This window comes from Pseudopodoces humilis, chromosome 1, assembly GCF_049639895.1.
Source record: "Pseudopodoces humilis isolate 2021_Gansu_Grassland_sample_001 chromosome 1, ASM4963989v1, whole genome shotgun sequence".
In the NCBI taxonomy this organism is placed as follows: Eukaryota; Metazoa; Chordata; class Aves; order Passeriformes; family Paridae; genus Pseudopodoces; species Pseudopodoces humilis.
In genome coordinates, this window is record NC_142200.1 from 17,384,860 (window position 1) to 17,404,046 (window position 19,187).

The window sequence follows — 19,187 nt, forward strand, 5'->3', positions numbered from 1 at the left end:
ACTAGCACTGAAGCAAAAGCGTAAATTAAATGCAAATTCCACTTTAATTAAAAAGATTTAACAGAATAGCAAAACACAATCTGTATTCTTGTAAGACACTCACTGTTCCAGATACTCATTCAGCTCTCGGATGGCCTCGAGATTTTTCCCCTGGGCTTTTCGAATGGCAATCTTACGCTTTCTTGCTGCCTATGGGTTGACATTAATAAAGGATTAGGCCTCATAATTCCCTGGGTTTTTGTAAGGAAAGCAATTTGACTGTGCAAATTATTATCTCAATACCAGTGGAATTCCACTGCAGAGACACTGCTAGTTGAAGTTTATAAACATACCCTATGACATCCCACTGAGAGACTGAAAACCTTTCTTACAATCACATTATGTATGCTTTTCTTTGGAGGCACAAACTGTATGCATTATTTCATTCAAATAAATGACTATCCAGATTCTGATAATTACAAAACAGCAGGGGATGCTAATCTTTAGCCATTCCAACAACCCCCACCTTGTCATTCACAAGATCCACGACTGTAGAGGAGAAATGGTGACTGAGTCCTAGAGAATCCCACAGATGTATCCTGGTTGTCTCTGTGTAAGTAGGGCTTTCAGCTATTATGAAACATTCTTCTTGGACTGCTGAATGGCACCTTTAACTCATGCTAAATACACACCAATTTCCTAAAAGGAATCATCTCTCATCATTCTTGGAGCACAAAGTAGGCTCTGCAATGTAACAGGAATACAAAATAGCCATTTCAATGGCAAAAACTGAGCAGTACTTTGATATGTGGGTAGAAAATGTATTTCAACTTAAACTACATAAAAATCAGTCGTAAGAATTATAATGGATTTATATTTTGAAGTCCGTGAAAGTTGTCAGGCACCAGAAGGGGGAAAGATATAGAGTACTGTAATAGCTGACTATTACGTACTTTAATCCATTATTCTAGCTTCTGAATGATGTTGGTTACAGTCTTCAGGCCTGTAGGTGTTGCCAGTCTTAGAGATTATTCTGAGCTGGAAGGGACCCACAAGGATCTCATTGAGTCCAACTCTTACAAGAATGGTCTTTACAGAGATCAGACCTGTGACCTGGTGTTATCAGCACCATGCTCAAACCAACTGAGTATCAACACACACTTGAGGTGTGATTCAAAGCAAAGGGATCTTCCCAGCTGGGAGCAAACAGCACTTCTCAGCCAGCCCAAAAGTCATCAGAGCAGAAATCTGACAGAACGGAAGGAAAAAACAACTCCAGCTTAACGTAACTCAAAAAAGGAATGCCATCAGCCTCCTTCCATGCCTCTAATCCCTGTGCTCTTGGGTGACCACAACCACTGTGGTCAGATATGAGACAACAGATGATCTGGTGTCCGTGACATCTACATGTACACACACACTCTTGTGTGTGTACATACTCATTTCTCCATGAGATATTATTAATGAAAAAAATATAAAACACATTTCTCTAGTAATTAAGTCTCACTGTTTATCCCCTTCATAGCTCTCATTCTATTTCATATTTTTATAAAGAATTTATACAGTTAGGTATCACCTTTCATAAGCCTTGACAGGACAACTCTTCAATAAAATCTTAAACAATTTTAATCTTTGAATTTCAGATAGATCTGAAATCAACATCCTCATGATGTACCCTAAGTTCACAGTCACATATATCCTGCAAGAGTTCTTGTATATTTACAGTGTTTTAAACATAACTACTCTCCTAAATATTTTTTTAATCCTTTAATCCATTTGAACAAATCAAATGCTTCCAAAACAAGAGAATGGTAAATTAGTTCAAGCACCAAAACATAAAAACTAAAAATGCTTCTGACACTAAATTCATTCTTTCCTTTTAATTCATCCCCTTTATCTCCCTTACAATCACATATTCAATGGAAATTCAGTGAAAACAACTCAAGTGAGGAAAAAAAAAAATTCACCCTTCTGATTAAATGTGAGACACAGGCAGAGAGAAGACTCATCAGGGGCCAAATTAGAACACAAGCAGCGTGGTTTCCACTGCTTCTCTGTCAAACTGCAACCTGTGAAGTTACATACATCATTCTACTTTTACTGGGAGACATCTGGCTAAAAGCCGTAACTGGAAATTTTAACTGCTGACACTTTTATCACTGTAACAATAACACACTCTCCGTTTTATTTTTGCTTTTATAAAAATAAAGATAACAGCATAATTATTTTCTTTAAATTCAAAAAGAATAATCCCACATGCTTATCATGTTGCTAAAATAAACAAAACCACAAAATAACAACCAAAAAAACCCCAACCAAAACCACTGTTTGCTGTCACATTTTATGGAGTTCTCAAAGCGCTTGTAAAGCAGGTCACCCCCTTCTATGGTGGGAACACCAGGGCAGTGTTAACGCACTACCCAAAGCTGACATTATACACAGCCCAGTGACCTGCCCACTGAGCCTGAAACATGAAAAGAGGGAAAGTGGGGATAACAGTGTGTACAGCCAAAGGAATGCAGCAAGAAATTACAGCCTAGGAAGACAGAAGGGTTTTTTGCAGGTAACAGATTATCGACTTTATAAATGTAGCTTTTTAAATGTAACTCTTGGATTAACAACTGGGTTATTTTCAAAATTTAAAGACATCAAGAGCCTAATTAAAGTAAACCCTTGAGAACTAAAATAACCTATTAAATATATAAAATCAATCAATGCATATGACAACTCATTTTGCAATGGCAGACAGGAACAGTCTACATTAACTGACTCTCCTCTCTGTTTCTAATGCAAGTCCTTCAATTACATCCAAGTCAGTTCTCCAAGAATCTGGAAACAGATTTTTTCCAGGGCTGCTTTACTTCTTAACCATAGCATTCCAAAGTAACATAAATCATTGGTGATTTGGACATTAATTAATAAATAATTGGACATTAATTAATGAAAAGCTACAACTACTTCTAGTCACAAATAGAAGCGATGTTTACCTATAGCAAGCATGTAATCTAATGCAATCAAATAACAAGGACAAAAGCAATAGACATAATTAACATATTCTGGTGGTAGCACTCAAGAATTAAATGAATTAAATATACATTTGACAGAATCTCCCTGCTGCACCAAATCCCAAGAAATTTCTTCAGTTGCACTTTTACAACTTTTTAAACTTCCTTTTTTAATCTACCTTCCTCATCACCAAATATATCGCAGCATCTGGGCTTGGAATCTGCACTCTTCACCCTCAAAAATGCTGGGAGATAAGTTTATTTACAGAGAACTCCAAGTTTACAAAAGAGAGGCTCAGCCACTCAAAACAGTGCTGACATACTGAGGAAGAACAAAACGTCTAGTAGCACAGAATTTCTGAAAGTCATTTTAAAAGCACTGGAAAGAATTCAGTGAGGATGCAGAGTTGTTTTTAAAGCAGTTTCTAACTTTTTCCATCACATGAATAAAATCATAAAGCCAAGAGATATGCACAGAGGTGTTCAGTAGATCTGTGATTCAGAGGAGTGATGTGACAGGTGAAAAAATAAAGACCTGAAAACAAACTACTATTGCTCTTAATGGTATTCGTAGACTACTCGGCTATCTGACTTCCTATTTCCAGATTTTCTTTGAATCATAAAGTCTATCAGTTTTAAAAAAAAAAAAATTCAATAATTCCAGAAGTCAATATGTTAAGAAAAATATATACAAAAAGGCTGGCATTACAACCAAAACATGGGACAGTTTGTGAGCTGTAAACTTCTAATTCTTGTTCTCCTTTATATTGCCCCTGAGCTCACTGTGTGAGTCAGCTCAAGTGCTGCTCTGGGAGCTGGGGCTCACACATTTTCAGAAGCATAACTAACAACAATTTACACTCATAGCATCAATTTTTCTTTATTTACATACAAATTAAACAAAATGCTTTACTGCACAGAACCACTGCCAACACTAATAACCACTTTAGCATACAAAAATTGCGATTTGTTGAGTAAAGACAGACTCGCACCAATACTCCAGAAGCTTTACCTAGCATTTATATCATATTTCCAATTTATTACCTGCCTTACAACCAGCCGATAAAAGAAAACCAGGCAATTTCATGTTTTATTATGTTAAAGGCCCTCTTTACCAAAAACCTCACATCTCAAAATACAAACTAATTTTTAGGGCATCTATTGCAAGATACTGAAAAACTGCAAAATACAGAGTACAAGTCTGTTCAATTATTAATTTGAAGTTTAATTATTAATCTAAATTAATAATTAAATTAGTAATTTAATTTCAACAATAATTTCAATTGTTGTTCTTCAAGAACATTCTTGAGAAATTATTTTTTAAATACAGAGACTTGAAATTATTTTGAAGTCTAAGAAGCCTACTAAAATAGTCACAATTATGTTGATAAAGATTTTAAAAATGGCATTCAAGGGGTACATTTCAGTTCTTCACATCACAACAGTAAGACTTTCTAGAACAAGCCTCATACAAAAATTAATTCAATCTTCTTCCTTCTTCCACCTTAAGTAAAAAGGAAAATGCAAAACTGCCAGCGCTGTAACAAGATCCGCAGAATTTGACCATGCAGATACTATGACACAGATTTCCCCCTCAATTTTCCAGAGTTTAAAGCAAACCACTAGAATGGATATTGGCTGATTCTGTAAATCCATAATTCGTAATGGAAAGATAAATGCATCTTTAAGAAATACTTAAAGAATCAGTAACATATGGACTAAGGTACTTTAGTACGTACAAATTTTTTAAGGAGTGAACCCCTGTAAGGTATTTCTTTTAAAGACTAATAATTCCCAATCTGGCATAAGAACTCCATTTGTTATGATTCTTTTTAATTAGCATTAAATAGACTCAAAATGAAGTGAGGACTTGAACATTTATCAGCTTCTTCATTTCAATAGTAAAACATATCAAGAGAGAATTTTTAGGGATTGAGACCGGCAGAAGAAGAAGAATTTCTTATTTATGTAACTACTAAAGCATTAAACACATGATACTTTTAATCTTAAAAATAATTTTTTCTTTCTTTTTAATATTTTAGAAAATGTGTATTTGGTCTAAGAGTTTGATACATTGAAACATTTTCCTTCAGATTACAGTACGCAAATCAAAACAGAAATGTAAACAACTACAACTAAGATAGAGGGAGAAAATGACACAGACGTCAAAAATAGCACATAATCACAAACAACCACAATAATGAATTTATTCTTACTAGAATTCAGACTTTTTTCAAAGTTAGTCATGCGAGACAGTTAAAGCTTGCAAACCTAGGCAGGCACGGAGCTACTGGGTTGAAGCTGCCTTTTTTGGGATAACATAACAGAACAAAAATGTAACCTTTTGTATTCAATAAACAACCTATAAAGTCTAACACCAGCACAGAGCAATTTGACAGGAGCTAAAAAGCTAAAGCCTAGGCTGGCTTTGGGTAACATGAAAGATATTACACACCAGCAAAAAGTAAGAACAGTTTACACAGAGGAAAGTAAGTCTTTCCCTTATCTAGTGGAGCTCTTCAAGGAGTCTCAAAGTGTAGGTGAATAAAGATCCATGTAAGACTCATCTTTGACTTAAGAAATAATTTCAACAAGATGTCTCAACCTGAAGCTAAAAGCTCTGAAGGAAACTAGTTACCACTACCTAATAGGGGAATGTGGATAAGTCAAAAAATATAAAATAGAGAAAAAGAATTCTCTGCACTAAGACTCCCAGAATCACCTGTATTGAAAGTTCAGCACTCTTGGTAAGAGATTGAACAAGTGAATTAATAAGTGACATAAATAGAGATGTAAAGTTAAATGTTGATAAGGACTTATTTAAGAAGAAAGAACAAGACAACAGCAAAGAATAGCATTCACAATAAAGAATCATAATGAATACTTTTATCAGCACAATAAAACAACCCATTAAATTTAATCTACATAAATGGCTGCATATAGGGTCAAACAATACTAATTGAATGTACACAAAAAAACTGTCTGAATTTGTCCTGTTAAGAGGGAGATACTGTATTTGCAATAAAAAGTTCTATAAAACATCAATTCAATGTTCAGAAACCATCTTAAAAAATCCAAAAACCCTGCCCCAAAACCCCAAACTGAAAATACTGTGATACTGAGTTATCAGAAAACAATACACAAGAGACACAGCCATGGCATCACTTTTTAAGTCCATAATGCTCTTGCATTTTTAATACTGACTGCTGTTCAGTCCTCTCATTTCTCATCCAAATACAGGAAAAAACATAGAAGTGACACAGAGAACAGCAGCAGAGTTTTACGGCACAGAATGGCAACAAGAACAGCAGCACATTAGGACCCCTTAGCTTAGAGGGAAGAAAAAGTGGAGAAGATCCCTGAAGTCATGAGTATTAATAAAGTGAAAATAACTGCTGGCAGTAACAGACAAATTCAGAGGTATTAAATAAAACTGTTAGATTGAAGGTGTGGGAAAGGAAAAAAAAAAAAAAACCACAAACAGGAGATTTGCACAATCCAATAAAAAATTACAACATTTAATTTCTCAATTATGTTGTAGATGTAGGCATGGCAAACTTAAGCAATTTTAAAAATAAATCTGTGTAGAAATTTCATGAAGAGCCATTAAAAAAAGAGTTATCACTTCTGGTACAGGAAAACTGCAACATGAAGATGAACAGAAACTGGCAGAACAAACCTCAGCATACTGTCACTGCCCTGCTCTTACACTTCTGGTATCTGCAGTAAGTCAAAGCCAGACACAGAACAAGTTAAACAGACTTCTGCCACAACTGCAGTACGGTTGCTCTTCTGTTCTCAAATACTTAATTTCAAGATACAAAATCTCCATCAACATTTAAAAGTGCTACACACACAAAACATGGGAAAAAATGGTGGAATACACTCTGCTTTCTTACTTCACTGATCATGACTGAACAAGAAACAAAAAAAAACAACCCTGTAATGGTATATGATGCTCTGTCAAAGGCAAAAAAACCATTTTTTAGGACCACATAGTGCATTTCTAGCTTACCCATCAGTTCTCATTGGGAACTAACTGAAGTAGCAGCTTCTGATCTTCACAACTCTCACCAACTCCATCCTGTCAGACAGTGCCAAGCTATCTGTTTTTATCCCCTTTAAAACTACCTCTGTACACAATTTTGTTTAGGTCTAGTTCTGTCTTTCCTGGCAGTACAGCAAATATATTTAAGGAAATATATATGTCACCTCAGAAAATTCTCCCCATTAGTAGATGCTTCACTTGGTGAGCAGTTTTCCCTTCTGCAACTCAGAGCATCCTGTAGATAAATGTACAAAGCTGCAAATTCCTCACAGGAGGTCTCTGTTAAAAATGAATTCACAGCTACTGCAGCAGTTTTAAGGAATTATCACAGTTCAGATGATAAACAGATATCCAGTGCTCAAATTCAGGGCTCATTATTCTCATCTTATTTACTGGAGACAAGGAGGTAGGGAAAGAAACGTCACCTATACAGTCAAGGTAACAACACAAAGTCACAGAAAGTGATGAACTCAGACATTCGTGGTATGTAACTACTGCCTATTTACACAATAGTAAGATTTTGATCTGAATCCTTCTAGTATTCCTGATTCCCAGAGGTCTTCAACCACTTTCTGTGCCTCTCTGAAATATGTCCAGCTCATCTACAAAAATAATCCCAAAAAAGTAAGAGAAAGGACAACTTCATGTGACCATATGCATACACTTGTTCCTGTTCACTCCTATAAATAATAGAGTTGATGAGAACACTGTCTTACTATTAAAATTTTAAACTCTTCATTTAAACAACTATATTTCTAAACCCATGATGGTAATGAGACTATCTACATGTCCTAAGGTAAGGAAGCTTACAGAGTGTCTTGCATAAAAAGCGTGATTGAAAAAGTGTTAAGAAAAACAGCTGAAGAATTATCCTAAAAAAGACTCCATATTTTCTGTGGAATAGAATTAAGGCACAGCTATGTGCCTTATCTCACTTTCCCCAGGTGTTGAGTAAGTGCTCTGCAATCCTCTTGATGGCTGAGCTGAATAATCAGAAGAAACTGCAGGTGCACTAGGATAACAGCGGAGTGGTGGGCACCAGTCTAAGTCTTGAATACGTGAACCCAACTTCCTTTCTCATCAACAGGCTTCTCTGCACTACTGGACAGACCACCTCAAGAAGAGCCCAACTGGCAAAAAATTTTTAGCTTTCTAACTAAAAGGCTTTCCTCCAAAGCAAAACACAGTAATTATTTCTCAATGAAAGACATAAAGAGCAAAAACAAACAAAAAAGCCCTTTCTACCAACACTACTAGAAAACCAGTAACTCTCTTATTTTGTTCTGAGAAACAGAATAAGCATTTTATCTGAAGATCTAAAAATGTATCAGTCACTGTGCAGCATCACTAGAAACATTTTCAATTGGACACTACATGAAATTTTAATTAATAAAAAGTGCCCTGTGATAGAAAATACGATGCAGCCTTAATAAGAGTAATCTGTCAGCTTGACTTCTGACATGTCATCATCTCAAACAAAATAAGTAAGAATGGAAGAGATTCCAATTCTCACCCTATTGAAATGTATGCAAGTTATGCAATTCACAAGAGTCACATTTCACTCATTAAAGTCTTTAGAAAAGAGACTATTACTCAACATCTACATGCTTTGAAAATTGAAACAAAATCTCTGAGGTGACATTAACACTGTTCCATTGTCAAATGAGTCATCTTTTTCAGCAAGTAAGCACAGAGTGAGACAAAACTTAGTGATGACCATATTTAAAAAAAAAAGACTATTTTGAATTCTATCCTAAGAAATTAAGTAACTATTGTTATCTTAATTTCAGCAACAAAACCTCACTTTTACCAAAGTGCAAATGTCCATTACATAATTTGAGTTCAAACTTTATTTTTTATAATGGAAAATTCTGCTATGTGTCTAAAAGAAGTAATTTTTTGGTAAAATCTTTTTCCATGCTACTTTTTGATTAGTCAATGCAAGGCATGATTTTTACACGATTTGTGTGAACAAATGTCTATGTTTCACATAAAGCACTTGCCAAAACATTTAATGTATGTAAGTAACTCCATGTGTCAGCAGATCAGAAGAAATTTCTATAAAGTTATGTAAATGCCAAGACAAGCTCAGCAACGGCTGCTTTCCTAAAATCTTGCAATATTTATTTTCCTACAGCAGCCACATGTGTGCATGGAAATAATTAGCAGGTAGATAACACAAAGAAATCTACACATGACAATTTATCAAAACTTTTTACTTAACTTTCACTCACGACATTCAAGCCTTACCCAACAAATTCTAGTTATACAGCAAGGAACCTTCCTTTGCATTTAACATTCTCCAATTCTATTATCAGAATTAAGAAATCCAACAACTGTTCTAATATTCACAACTTATGCTTCTAATATTACAAGTTTATGGATCTTTATTATTTGGTTATGGAGAAAATTCAAATAAAGAAATAATCACGCAATCACGCATTTTACTTATTTAAATATATAATTTTGTTTTGTAATGCCATCCAACAAAACACTCAATGTTAGCTATGTTGAGATAGTGAAGAGTAACTGCCAAAAATGCATACTTCAAAGATCTGTGGTCCATAAAAGTCACTGTATTATGGTGCACCATTTTCCACTGGTGTCAGCAAAAGCTCATAAAACATGCACCAAGGTGACCCATTCTGTGATATCACTGCAAATGGGTTCCATATTGGTCCAACATGACTTAAGATTTAGTGTTAAACCCTTTGGGATATGCAGTGATAAAACCCACCATTTACTGTGGACACCTATGCATCTTGTGCTCAAAACCTCTTGAGCTCAAGCTCCTACTATTTCAGGGAGAGTGAAGAGCGAAGAACTGAAATAGTTCCTTTTATCCTTTCACAAATCTGTGAGTTCTACCACTGCTAAAAGACAGACTTTAACCTACCACTGTTTTCTGAGTGCTGGATTTGGTATTGTTTCCAGATGTGCTGCCTCAAAAATAACTTTCTGGTGGTTTGGGGTGTTTTTTTACTGTTGTTGCTCGCTTTTCAATTTGTTTGGTGAGGTTTTTTTAATGATTTACTTAGTTTAAGGGATGGCACATGATCTATATCCAGCTTTGGCATACCCTAGTTAATCCCAGTTATCTGTGCTTCTGTGGGTTTTCCCCTCCTGAATAGCAAATCTCATCAAATAAACTGACCAAGGAAAGGTAGAGGTTCAACACACACCTAATAAGATTTATGCAAGATTTCCAAAATATCTGCAATAGCCAAAGTATTACATTTACACAGAAGTTTACCCTGTAGACAGTTCCTCAAAACCAAGTAACACTTATAACCTCAATGATTAATAATAATTTTTTGACTTTCCAATAAACATCTATGTCATACAAAAATCTGAAACTCCATAGTTTCTTCATATTTCAAGTTTTATCCTTGTGGGAAAAAAATACCAATGAAAATACATTACTACAAGTTTCTCTAGACTTTTATTTTGGCAGCTAATAGCTCACAGTGGCTTTTACAAACAGCATTCAAAAAATGCTTAGAAGAACAGTACAGTCTGTCTCAGACTTTGTTTTATACAACTGGCATGCTTCATGCATTTTGACTGAAGAGCTAGTAAAGTGTCACAGACATAAATCAAAATAACTGCTATTCAATGTATAATGTTAAGTATATAGATTCAATGTATAATCTTAAATAAGATTATGCATTAGGAACACAGAATACACATGGCAGACTATATTAGTCTTTTGAATACTGAATATTCTAGGAAATGAAAGAGTTGAAAGGCCCAATTCTCAACACTACTAAGATTTCTGGAAATATCACTAGTTATAATCTCTCTCTTAAATCAGTGTTTAAGCAGGTATTCCATCACACCTTCCCATCATGAAATGAAGGTAACATTGGTTATTGTAACAGAGACTAAAGGAAACAAATACAGTAATACAGACACATTTTTCCACACTGAAACAGAAAATAGTCACAGTTTCAAACAACACATTACTGCAGTTTAGAATTATCTTTTAAACTTACTGTATTAGTTGAATCTTCTTGTAAAATTCTGTCATATAACTGGATAGCATCATCATACCTGTACAAAGAAATAATTCACATTCATTTCTGCTAAGACAGAACTTTTGACTTTTTGACTCTCTTTGCAATAGTTAATAACCCTCCTGCATTTTTTATACTGAAATATAATATACATATACTAAGCCAACTATATTTATACAAAATTCTTTTGAGAGAGTGCTAAGTGTCAAAAGCAGTATTTTTTTTTTGTCACCAGTTGCTTCATGAAATACCACTTCAGCAGCAACACAGATATTTTACATCCAGACTCTCACTCTCCTGTTCTCTCTTTATCTCTACCCAATAGATTCAACCATCATTCAACCATCACATCCCTACTCACCCTTTCATATCTCCCAAGAAACAGAAACTCCAAAATAATGACATTCCACTTCATTGTTGTAACTTAAAAACTCCATGTAAAGTTCCATCTGTTGTGACTTTAAAAGCTGTGTATAAACAGCTGCATACAGCAAACTCGAAAGATAGGAGTCTACCAAAGACTATAATAAAAATGTCTTCCACCATTTCCCACTTTTTTTACTTGTTTATCAATTTATTCTGCTATCTGAAGTGTACTTGAAACAGGTTACTTCAGGGTCTATGAGCACTTCAAACTTCCTGGGAAACAGTTCTGTGTGTTCAGTCAGCTGTGTACACAGCCTCAACAAATGAAATCATTCAATTCAAACCACATTTCACTACACAGCTGTTGTGCTATCACCACAGAACTAGGGCATACACTGTGTTTTCATGTGTAGTTTGACAGGTAGTTTGTCAGAGATACTGCTGATTGATTTCTGATGCTCCACATTCCTTAGACATCACCTTAGACACTCATTTACACACTCGCACAGTTCTCCAAGCAGTGCTGACATTACCATAGCTCAGCTGTCCACTCCAGCTACCATAAGGTATAGGAACTAGTGTGAAAGGAAGCACAAAACCAGAAATGAGTAGAAGGTGACTGCTACAGACTTGAGCAGATGCGCTGTAAAATGCTGTATTTGTGTTCTCTGTTAGTTGCTGCTTTGTCAAATGCATTTTAGAAGACTGAATCTGATGGCCATAATCCCAGCTTTACACAGTGAAGTTCCAGAACATTATTATTTTTATTAGCAAGTGTCTATAAGGATGTGTCAGTCTACTGAGATGTTCTTCACTATTTCCTCTTCCTGTTGGGGAAAGGAGATCCTCCCTAGACCCTACAAGTCACTTGGAATTTAATAAGAAGTTCACTTCAATTGAAGTGAACATGATGCCTGCAGCCTGAATCTTTCTAGCCTTCTTTTATAGTCAGGGGAGACAGACAGGCTTCCTCCAGGGCAATGCTTAGGGTACCTGCAGATGGCTTCCTGTTCAAAACAACCCCAAGCTGAAGCCTCTTTCTGCTCTGACTTCTGGAGAAAACAGAACATGAACTATGGACATGAAACTTCAGTTTTTGTTAATTTCTCTGCTCCCTGATACTCTAATCTCAAGGATCTGATCTGACAGAGACATTTTAAGAACGGTGATGAACACTTTCAGAAAGCTCTAGCTCAATAATGCTTCATTGCTGAAACCACACATGATGTTAGTGCAGCAGTCATCTCCCACAAAGATCAGTTCCCATGCAATAACATCTTTAATGCAGTCACATAAGCCTGAACTGAATTATGATCTATTGTACTTCTGAACAGTTAGGAAAAACTTCTGTCATTCTCTGTCTTTCTACCCAATATAAAATAAAGGCAAGAGAGTTAAGTTTAATGGAAGTTCTTCAAAAAGATGCATTTTATATAAAGTGAGTGTGAAACATAGAGCATCTGGCTGCCCTGAGACAGTTCTGCTGAGTAGAGTCGATTTATTCATTCTTGTTGATTCACGCAATGGACATTTATCAGTGTTTTGTATCAAATGCCATTTTCAAAGCTAATTTTGCAAGAATGTATTGGATTAAGAACATATGCTAAGTGTCTTTTAAAAAAGTATTTAGGGTGTACTTCTAATTCCTTTTTATCATGATGTTCCAAAGGCTCCAAACTCACCAAGTCTGTATGCAAAATGTGGCATGGAACAGACTTCCTATCATTCACAGGCACTGGAAGCCATTCTTAACATCCAAGAAAAGCGCTATTGAACAGAATGCTGACAACAAAGATGTATCCAAGGAGAAATGTGTACAATAAAGGTCATCCTCAAATCCTCAGATCACACATTTGGAAAGTTGTCAAGTTTTAATCTGTTCACTATTTTTAGTAATTTCTGTTAAACGTAGTATGTTATAGCCCTTCTACAGGATATTTCAGAAAGTCAGTCTGATTTTTATGTTCTGCCATTCAATTCCATACGTTTTTTGATTTCTTTAACAAACTCTATAGATTCAATCCTTTTTAAGTTAATTTACCCACACTGAGGAAACAAGAGTAAAGAGCTGCACCCTGCAGTAATCAGGAATATTGAAGAAGAATTAAGGCAAAAAAACCACTGGCACTGATTTTCATATGCTGCCCTAGCTCTCTCAGATGAAACCTACACCACACAAAATTTGCCAAAAAACAGTGCAGTGTTCTACTGCATAATGACTTAGGCTGTAAAGTAAGATATCCTTCTGATCTATGATCTCTGATGGGAAGATTGCAAAAATGAAACACTGCACAGTACCTGCAAAAATGCAATACCAATGGCTAAGAATTTTAAAATGATCATGCACACTGTTACTTGCTATACAGAAACTGCCCAGCATTATTTTGCCGTTTTGTAATGGCTGAATGCTTTTTTAAGAAAGAGCAAACATTGTTTTCTAACAGCAAGTACATTTTTTAAAATTCAAGCTTTACCTTTCCATAGCTTCAAATCGCATTCCAGTTAATCGTTTAACTCTGTGGCTCCCAGGAAACTGCCGCCTCAGCTCCTGAAGACAAAACTATACAAAGAACCAAAAATACTATTGTGAATATAATTATCTTCCCAGAAGCTAGAAGAATAGGAAAAAAAAAGGCCTTAGATCGTAATTCAACTACCTGCCACACCAGTTCTGAGTGAAAGTAAATACTAATTTTTGAAATAAGCAATATTTCAAAATAAAAGCATTAATAAAGAGGTTGGAAACTGAAATTCTGTTAGATGACTAATTTTAAAAAGTATCTTCCATACAGGGCATTAGATTGTCAGGCCCTCTTGGAAATAGTTATTTGTCCAGAAAATTACACTCACCTACTAAAACAGCTCTGATATCATTAAAATTTGAATTCTGTTTAGTTGCCCCACAATGACACAAGACAGTAAAAAAAACAAAGACAGTAAGAGCTTAAGTGATACTTGTTTAATAAATGGATAATTCACAATGAAACAAACTATGCTAATACAATGTTCTGTGTTTATTTTTAAAACAAAACTTTGAAATCCAAAGAAAATGTTTCCCACTGGCTTGGGTACAGCCTGCTGGCAGAAGAGGCATAATTTTAACTCTTTAAATCAGTGAGACACCTGGGCTGGATAAAAAGAATTCATCACAGGCAGATTTTTCTGGATTGGCAGAAGATGTTTGGTAGAGGGGCTGAGTCACAACTTCCCCACAACAAACTCGTAACCCAATCACGAATGCAGCTAAATAGCACTGTAAAGTTCATCTCTGAGTCATGACACTGGGAGGCAGGACAGACCATAGGCTCTAAGAACAGACCGATGGTGTGCATCATGTTAAAAGCTTCACACTGAATCGTCCTCTTCCAGGCATCTATTTATGCAACTCAACTTAGAATCTTCCTCTTCAGACCTAAAGGTCTAGCAGATGCCCATCTACATGATCTGCTCCATATCATCAAATCCACTGGTCAAAGGAAAAAGTGGATTTTTCTTTTATAGATCAGTAACAATTAGTAGGATCCCTCTTTGTTTCTGTAGATAAACAGGTTGCTAAAGCACATCCAAGAGGAATACTATCATCTCTCCCAGATGCTAAGAAATAGAAGTGAGAAAAGCAACAGTGACCAAAACTCTGATGCTTAGCTTCAAGCAAGAACAACTATTTTTATCCCAATCAACTTAATTTGCAATGAACCAAGATCTTTACAACAAAATGTCACATAGAAAGGCTCAGGTTTAGCATAGAAATTGTTTCATGGTACTTTGAGTGATATCTAGGTGAACTGCTGTTGCTCTAGTCATAAAAAAATCACATGTATTTAGCAGCTTGTTACAAGATGTCTGAAATAATCTCTGACCATTCTTAAGAAACAGGAAAATTTACAAAACACACCAGAAAAGTAGATTTGCTCCAGCTTTTAAAACCCAGACAACCTTGTAGACTTCAAAAAGAACTTTTGCAATAAATCCATCCTGTGGTCCAGTGATCAGTGAAACCTGAAGGATAGTGATTTTTATGAACACACGTACTATTTTTCTCCAAAAAGCCCAAACAAACCAAGTAACAAAAATAGTAACATTTACAATATTAAAGTCCACAATCTGTAGGTGGACTTTTACATCTAAAAAATCCTCATTGACAATATGAAAGTAGTTCTAAAGTGCAGGAGAAATGCAAGACCAGAATTGTTCACGTTAGATTTCACTACACAACCATTACTCAACCAAACACAGCAGTCTACTCCTGTAGATTAGGAGATTAGGAGATTAGTAGATTAGTAGAGATCATGTAGATCAGACACAATGAAGTGACAGGAAAAACTGTAATAAAGCATTAACAACTCACTGTAACACTGATAAAACCAAAAGCACATAAATAAACTACATCAACTATATCTTCAAAATGTTCTGGACTCAGCAGCACTCAATGTCCTCTTTTTAAATGGGACCAGTAACCCTCATAGTAATTTATTTTGTTGAGGACTGGTTTTGCCCCATGTCAATAATCTACTTGCGAGATTCTCTCAGAATTCTTTGTTACAGTGGCAAACATAATTTGCATGTGAAACTTCAACATGTACTTAATTTACTTTCTGACTTTTTAAGTATCATACAAAGGCAGAGAAACATAAAGCTGGACTTCAGCAGATAAAACAATAGTAATGCAAGTGCTGCCAACAATAGGTGATAGCACTAAACCACCTGTGTGAACCAAGTGGCTGGCTGCAGCAGGGGCATGCATTACACATGGGCTTTTTGAGAAGGACAGAAAGGACAGAAAATAATAAATAGAGGAAAGAAAAATAAAAAAAACAAAAGTCAGAGAAATTACTCTGAAAGCTACCTCAGCTTCTCATTTGGAGCAGATGACATCTATCTCCCTCAGCAAAATGCATCCCAGCTGTCAAAAGCTCACTGCTAAAAAACCAGAAGTGACAAAACTGTTTGTCTGCTTTGGAGCTACAGCTGTAGTAAAATGCCATAGATGATGTTGACTTGTTTGAATTAACTACCTCTTTATTATAAATCAATTAAATTAAAAAATAAAAAAACCTCTATGTTTTCACCTATGTTTTTAATCTCATTTCTGAGATGCATATAAAATGTTGCATTCCCTCATCTCAAGCAATATTCCTTGAAGGGCACAGACACTGAAATTTAAACTCCCTGCCAGGGTTAGTAAAAACAAAGACTGTTTCACAACTGATTTTTCAACACTGGCTCAGTCAACAATTTTGTGAAAGTCTTCTTTAAAAGACCCTGAAAATAAAGACCATATCTGTTTTACATATAACTCAGGACACAGAAGTGTATTTATTTAAACAGTAAGTCTATTTGTTTTTCTTTAAACAAACAGCTATACTACAACACTATTTTCTTCTGAGGGACAAAAGAGAGGGAAGTTCAGTGGGTTCACTAGTTCAAAGTCTTGTAATGTATTTTCCAGCATATTCAATTTCACCATATATATATATATATATGTATATATATATACATATATACGGGACACCAGATAACCCTGTCTAGTTCTGCCTACTTTCAACCATCCCTTCTCCCAATTTCATCCTCTAATCTGACCCCTTGCATTAAGTTTTACCCAAATGACATCACATGAACCTCAAAGATTTTATGACATATTTTGTCATCTGACAGAGAACAAGGCATTGGAGGAGTAACTGCCATAAAAGACCTGAAGCCCTGAAAATGGCTTTTTACTTAGAATAAGCTCAAGCTTGATGGCTTTCAGGACACAAGGTAAGTCTCTGTTTTCTTCTGACTGTTTTGTGAAGGAGGGGTGAAAAGATGATTAAAATTTTCCTGTAAGACAAACTTTTGCCTTTTCCTGTTTTTGCCTTTAAAGGATTAGCTAAACTGACTGGGTTTTGTTCATTTGTTTCAGTGGCTTTTTTTTTTGTTTTTAATCTAACAAACAGGTTACAGTTCAAACTAAGCTAATTCTATCTCAATTGTTATTTATATCATTCAAATAAATTTAAATATAAATTTACAAAACTCATATAAATTGAACGCATATAAATTGACAAAACTCAAATATCTATTAACAATACTTTTATCAACAATCCCCAAATAACTTGGATTGCAAGACTTTTGGAGGTCAGCTACTCCAAATCCTCACTCAAAAGGGAGCCAGTTTCCAAGGGAGTGCAGAGCCATATCCCAATCTAATTTTAAAGTATTTCCAAAGGAGATTCCACAGCTTCAATGTGTCGCTTGTCATAAAGCATTCAAAAAGTTCTTCCTAATATGTAAGTGGAATTTCCTTTGTTGCAGCTTATGTCCCACATTTGTCTTCTGTTGCACACCTATGACAATATGTGCCCACCTTCTTTATACCTTCCCTCCCATCAGTATACATTCAAAAATCCTTCTTGACTTTCCTAAGACTTAACACCAATCTCCCAGCCTTTCCTTACACATTATGCTATCCAGCTCCTTGTTCGTCCTGAAGACCTGCTCCAATATGTCAGTGATTTCTTTGATGGCAGCCAGCATGACATATAATACGACATGTAAGATGGGTCATTTTACCTCAAAACATTCAGAAAACAAATATAATTTGAGAGGTTTTCAATAAACAAACACTCTCTGTACAATATGGCAACTTCAATATTATTCTTGACCTTTAGCCCACACCAGAGTAGCTGTAAATATTTTCATGGCTATTGGAAGAGAAGTGATCTGTCTAAACATAAGTTATGCCTTAGAGGAGGTGGGTGGCGGCAGTTTCTTCATAGCTGCGTATTTCCTGGTAGATATTCTTTCTACCAGTCCAGACTATGGAGTTCAGAATATCCTGTAACTGTCCAAAAAACTATCTGGAAGAGATATCCAGGACAAAAACATACACTGTGAAAGAAAAGTCAACTTGAAAACTTACCAATGCCAAATCATCTCGACTGCAGTCCAGGGCAGCAATCATCACCTGTTCATAAATTATCCAAACTGGAAACAAAGAGACAATAAATGCAGATAACTGGTTTAGGGTTTGTTTAAGATAATAGGAAGCACCTATCATGTAAACAGGATTAATTAATTCTGTCTGTACATTTTTCCCCTTCTACTTCCATGAATCACGGCTGAAACACAAACAAATTAAGAAACTGCTGGAATTAATCAAAAACTTATTCAAGCTATTTAGTGCTTTTAGTGCCAAAATACTTTCTGACATCTTGAAAGGCAAAAATGCTCTAATTCTCCGTTTTTCCCAAAATCATAACTGCCATATCCTAGACAGATCCCTGTGAGGACTTGCTTCAATTTCTGTCACAGTGTTGAAGAACAATCAAAATCGGGCAGAATAACATCTAAGTAACAGTTTCAAATTAAATTTTCACATTGCAGTCTAAATACTAATACAGCAAGCTAACAGTTCTATCAGGTAATTTTTATGGGTGTTCTCACTGCAGCCCACATTTGGGAAAGAAATAAACTCTTGGAACTCTGGAAGCCTATTAGACTACGAAAGTAATATATATTTAATCAACAACAGCATGTAGTGAAAGATAATATAAAGCTTGTTAAATAAAATGGAAGACTGAAAAAAGAAAACCAAATCAGAAAAGGAAACTTTTAAAATAATGATTGTTTACTTACTGTCATCTCCAAGTTTGGACGCATATTCGTTAATTAACTCTTCTCCAACATCCACTATCTGTTCACTGTTTCGGTAGTTTTCTTCTCTCCATTTCCTCATTTTATCACGCATATCTGTGGGCAAAGGGAAGAAAAAATGAGATTTTCAGATAGTAA

The 19,187-nt window shown here is 35.4% G+C and overlaps 1 protein-coding gene across 1 annotated transcript in view; it reads right to left on the bottom strand.

The window, feature by feature from the left end:
• EMC2 (ER membrane protein complex subunit 2) overlaps positions 1 to 19,187 on the bottom strand; it is a 36,788-nt gene that overhangs the window by 11,163 nt on the left and 6,438 nt on the right. Inside the window, exons 2-6 of the mRNA XM_005516961.3 lie at positions 19,032 to 19,145; positions 18,316 to 18,380; positions 13,889 to 13,974; positions 11,028 to 11,085; positions 104 to 189 (exon numbers count right to left, since the gene is read on the bottom strand). Of these exons, the coding sequence (XP_005517018.2) occupies positions 104 to 189; positions 11,028 to 11,085; positions 13,889 to 13,974; positions 18,316 to 18,380; positions 19,032 to 19,145 (409 nt within the window). The remainder of the gene's footprint in view (positions 1 to 103; positions 190 to 11,027; positions 11,086 to 13,888; positions 13,975 to 18,315; positions 18,381 to 19,031; positions 19,146 to 19,187) is intronic.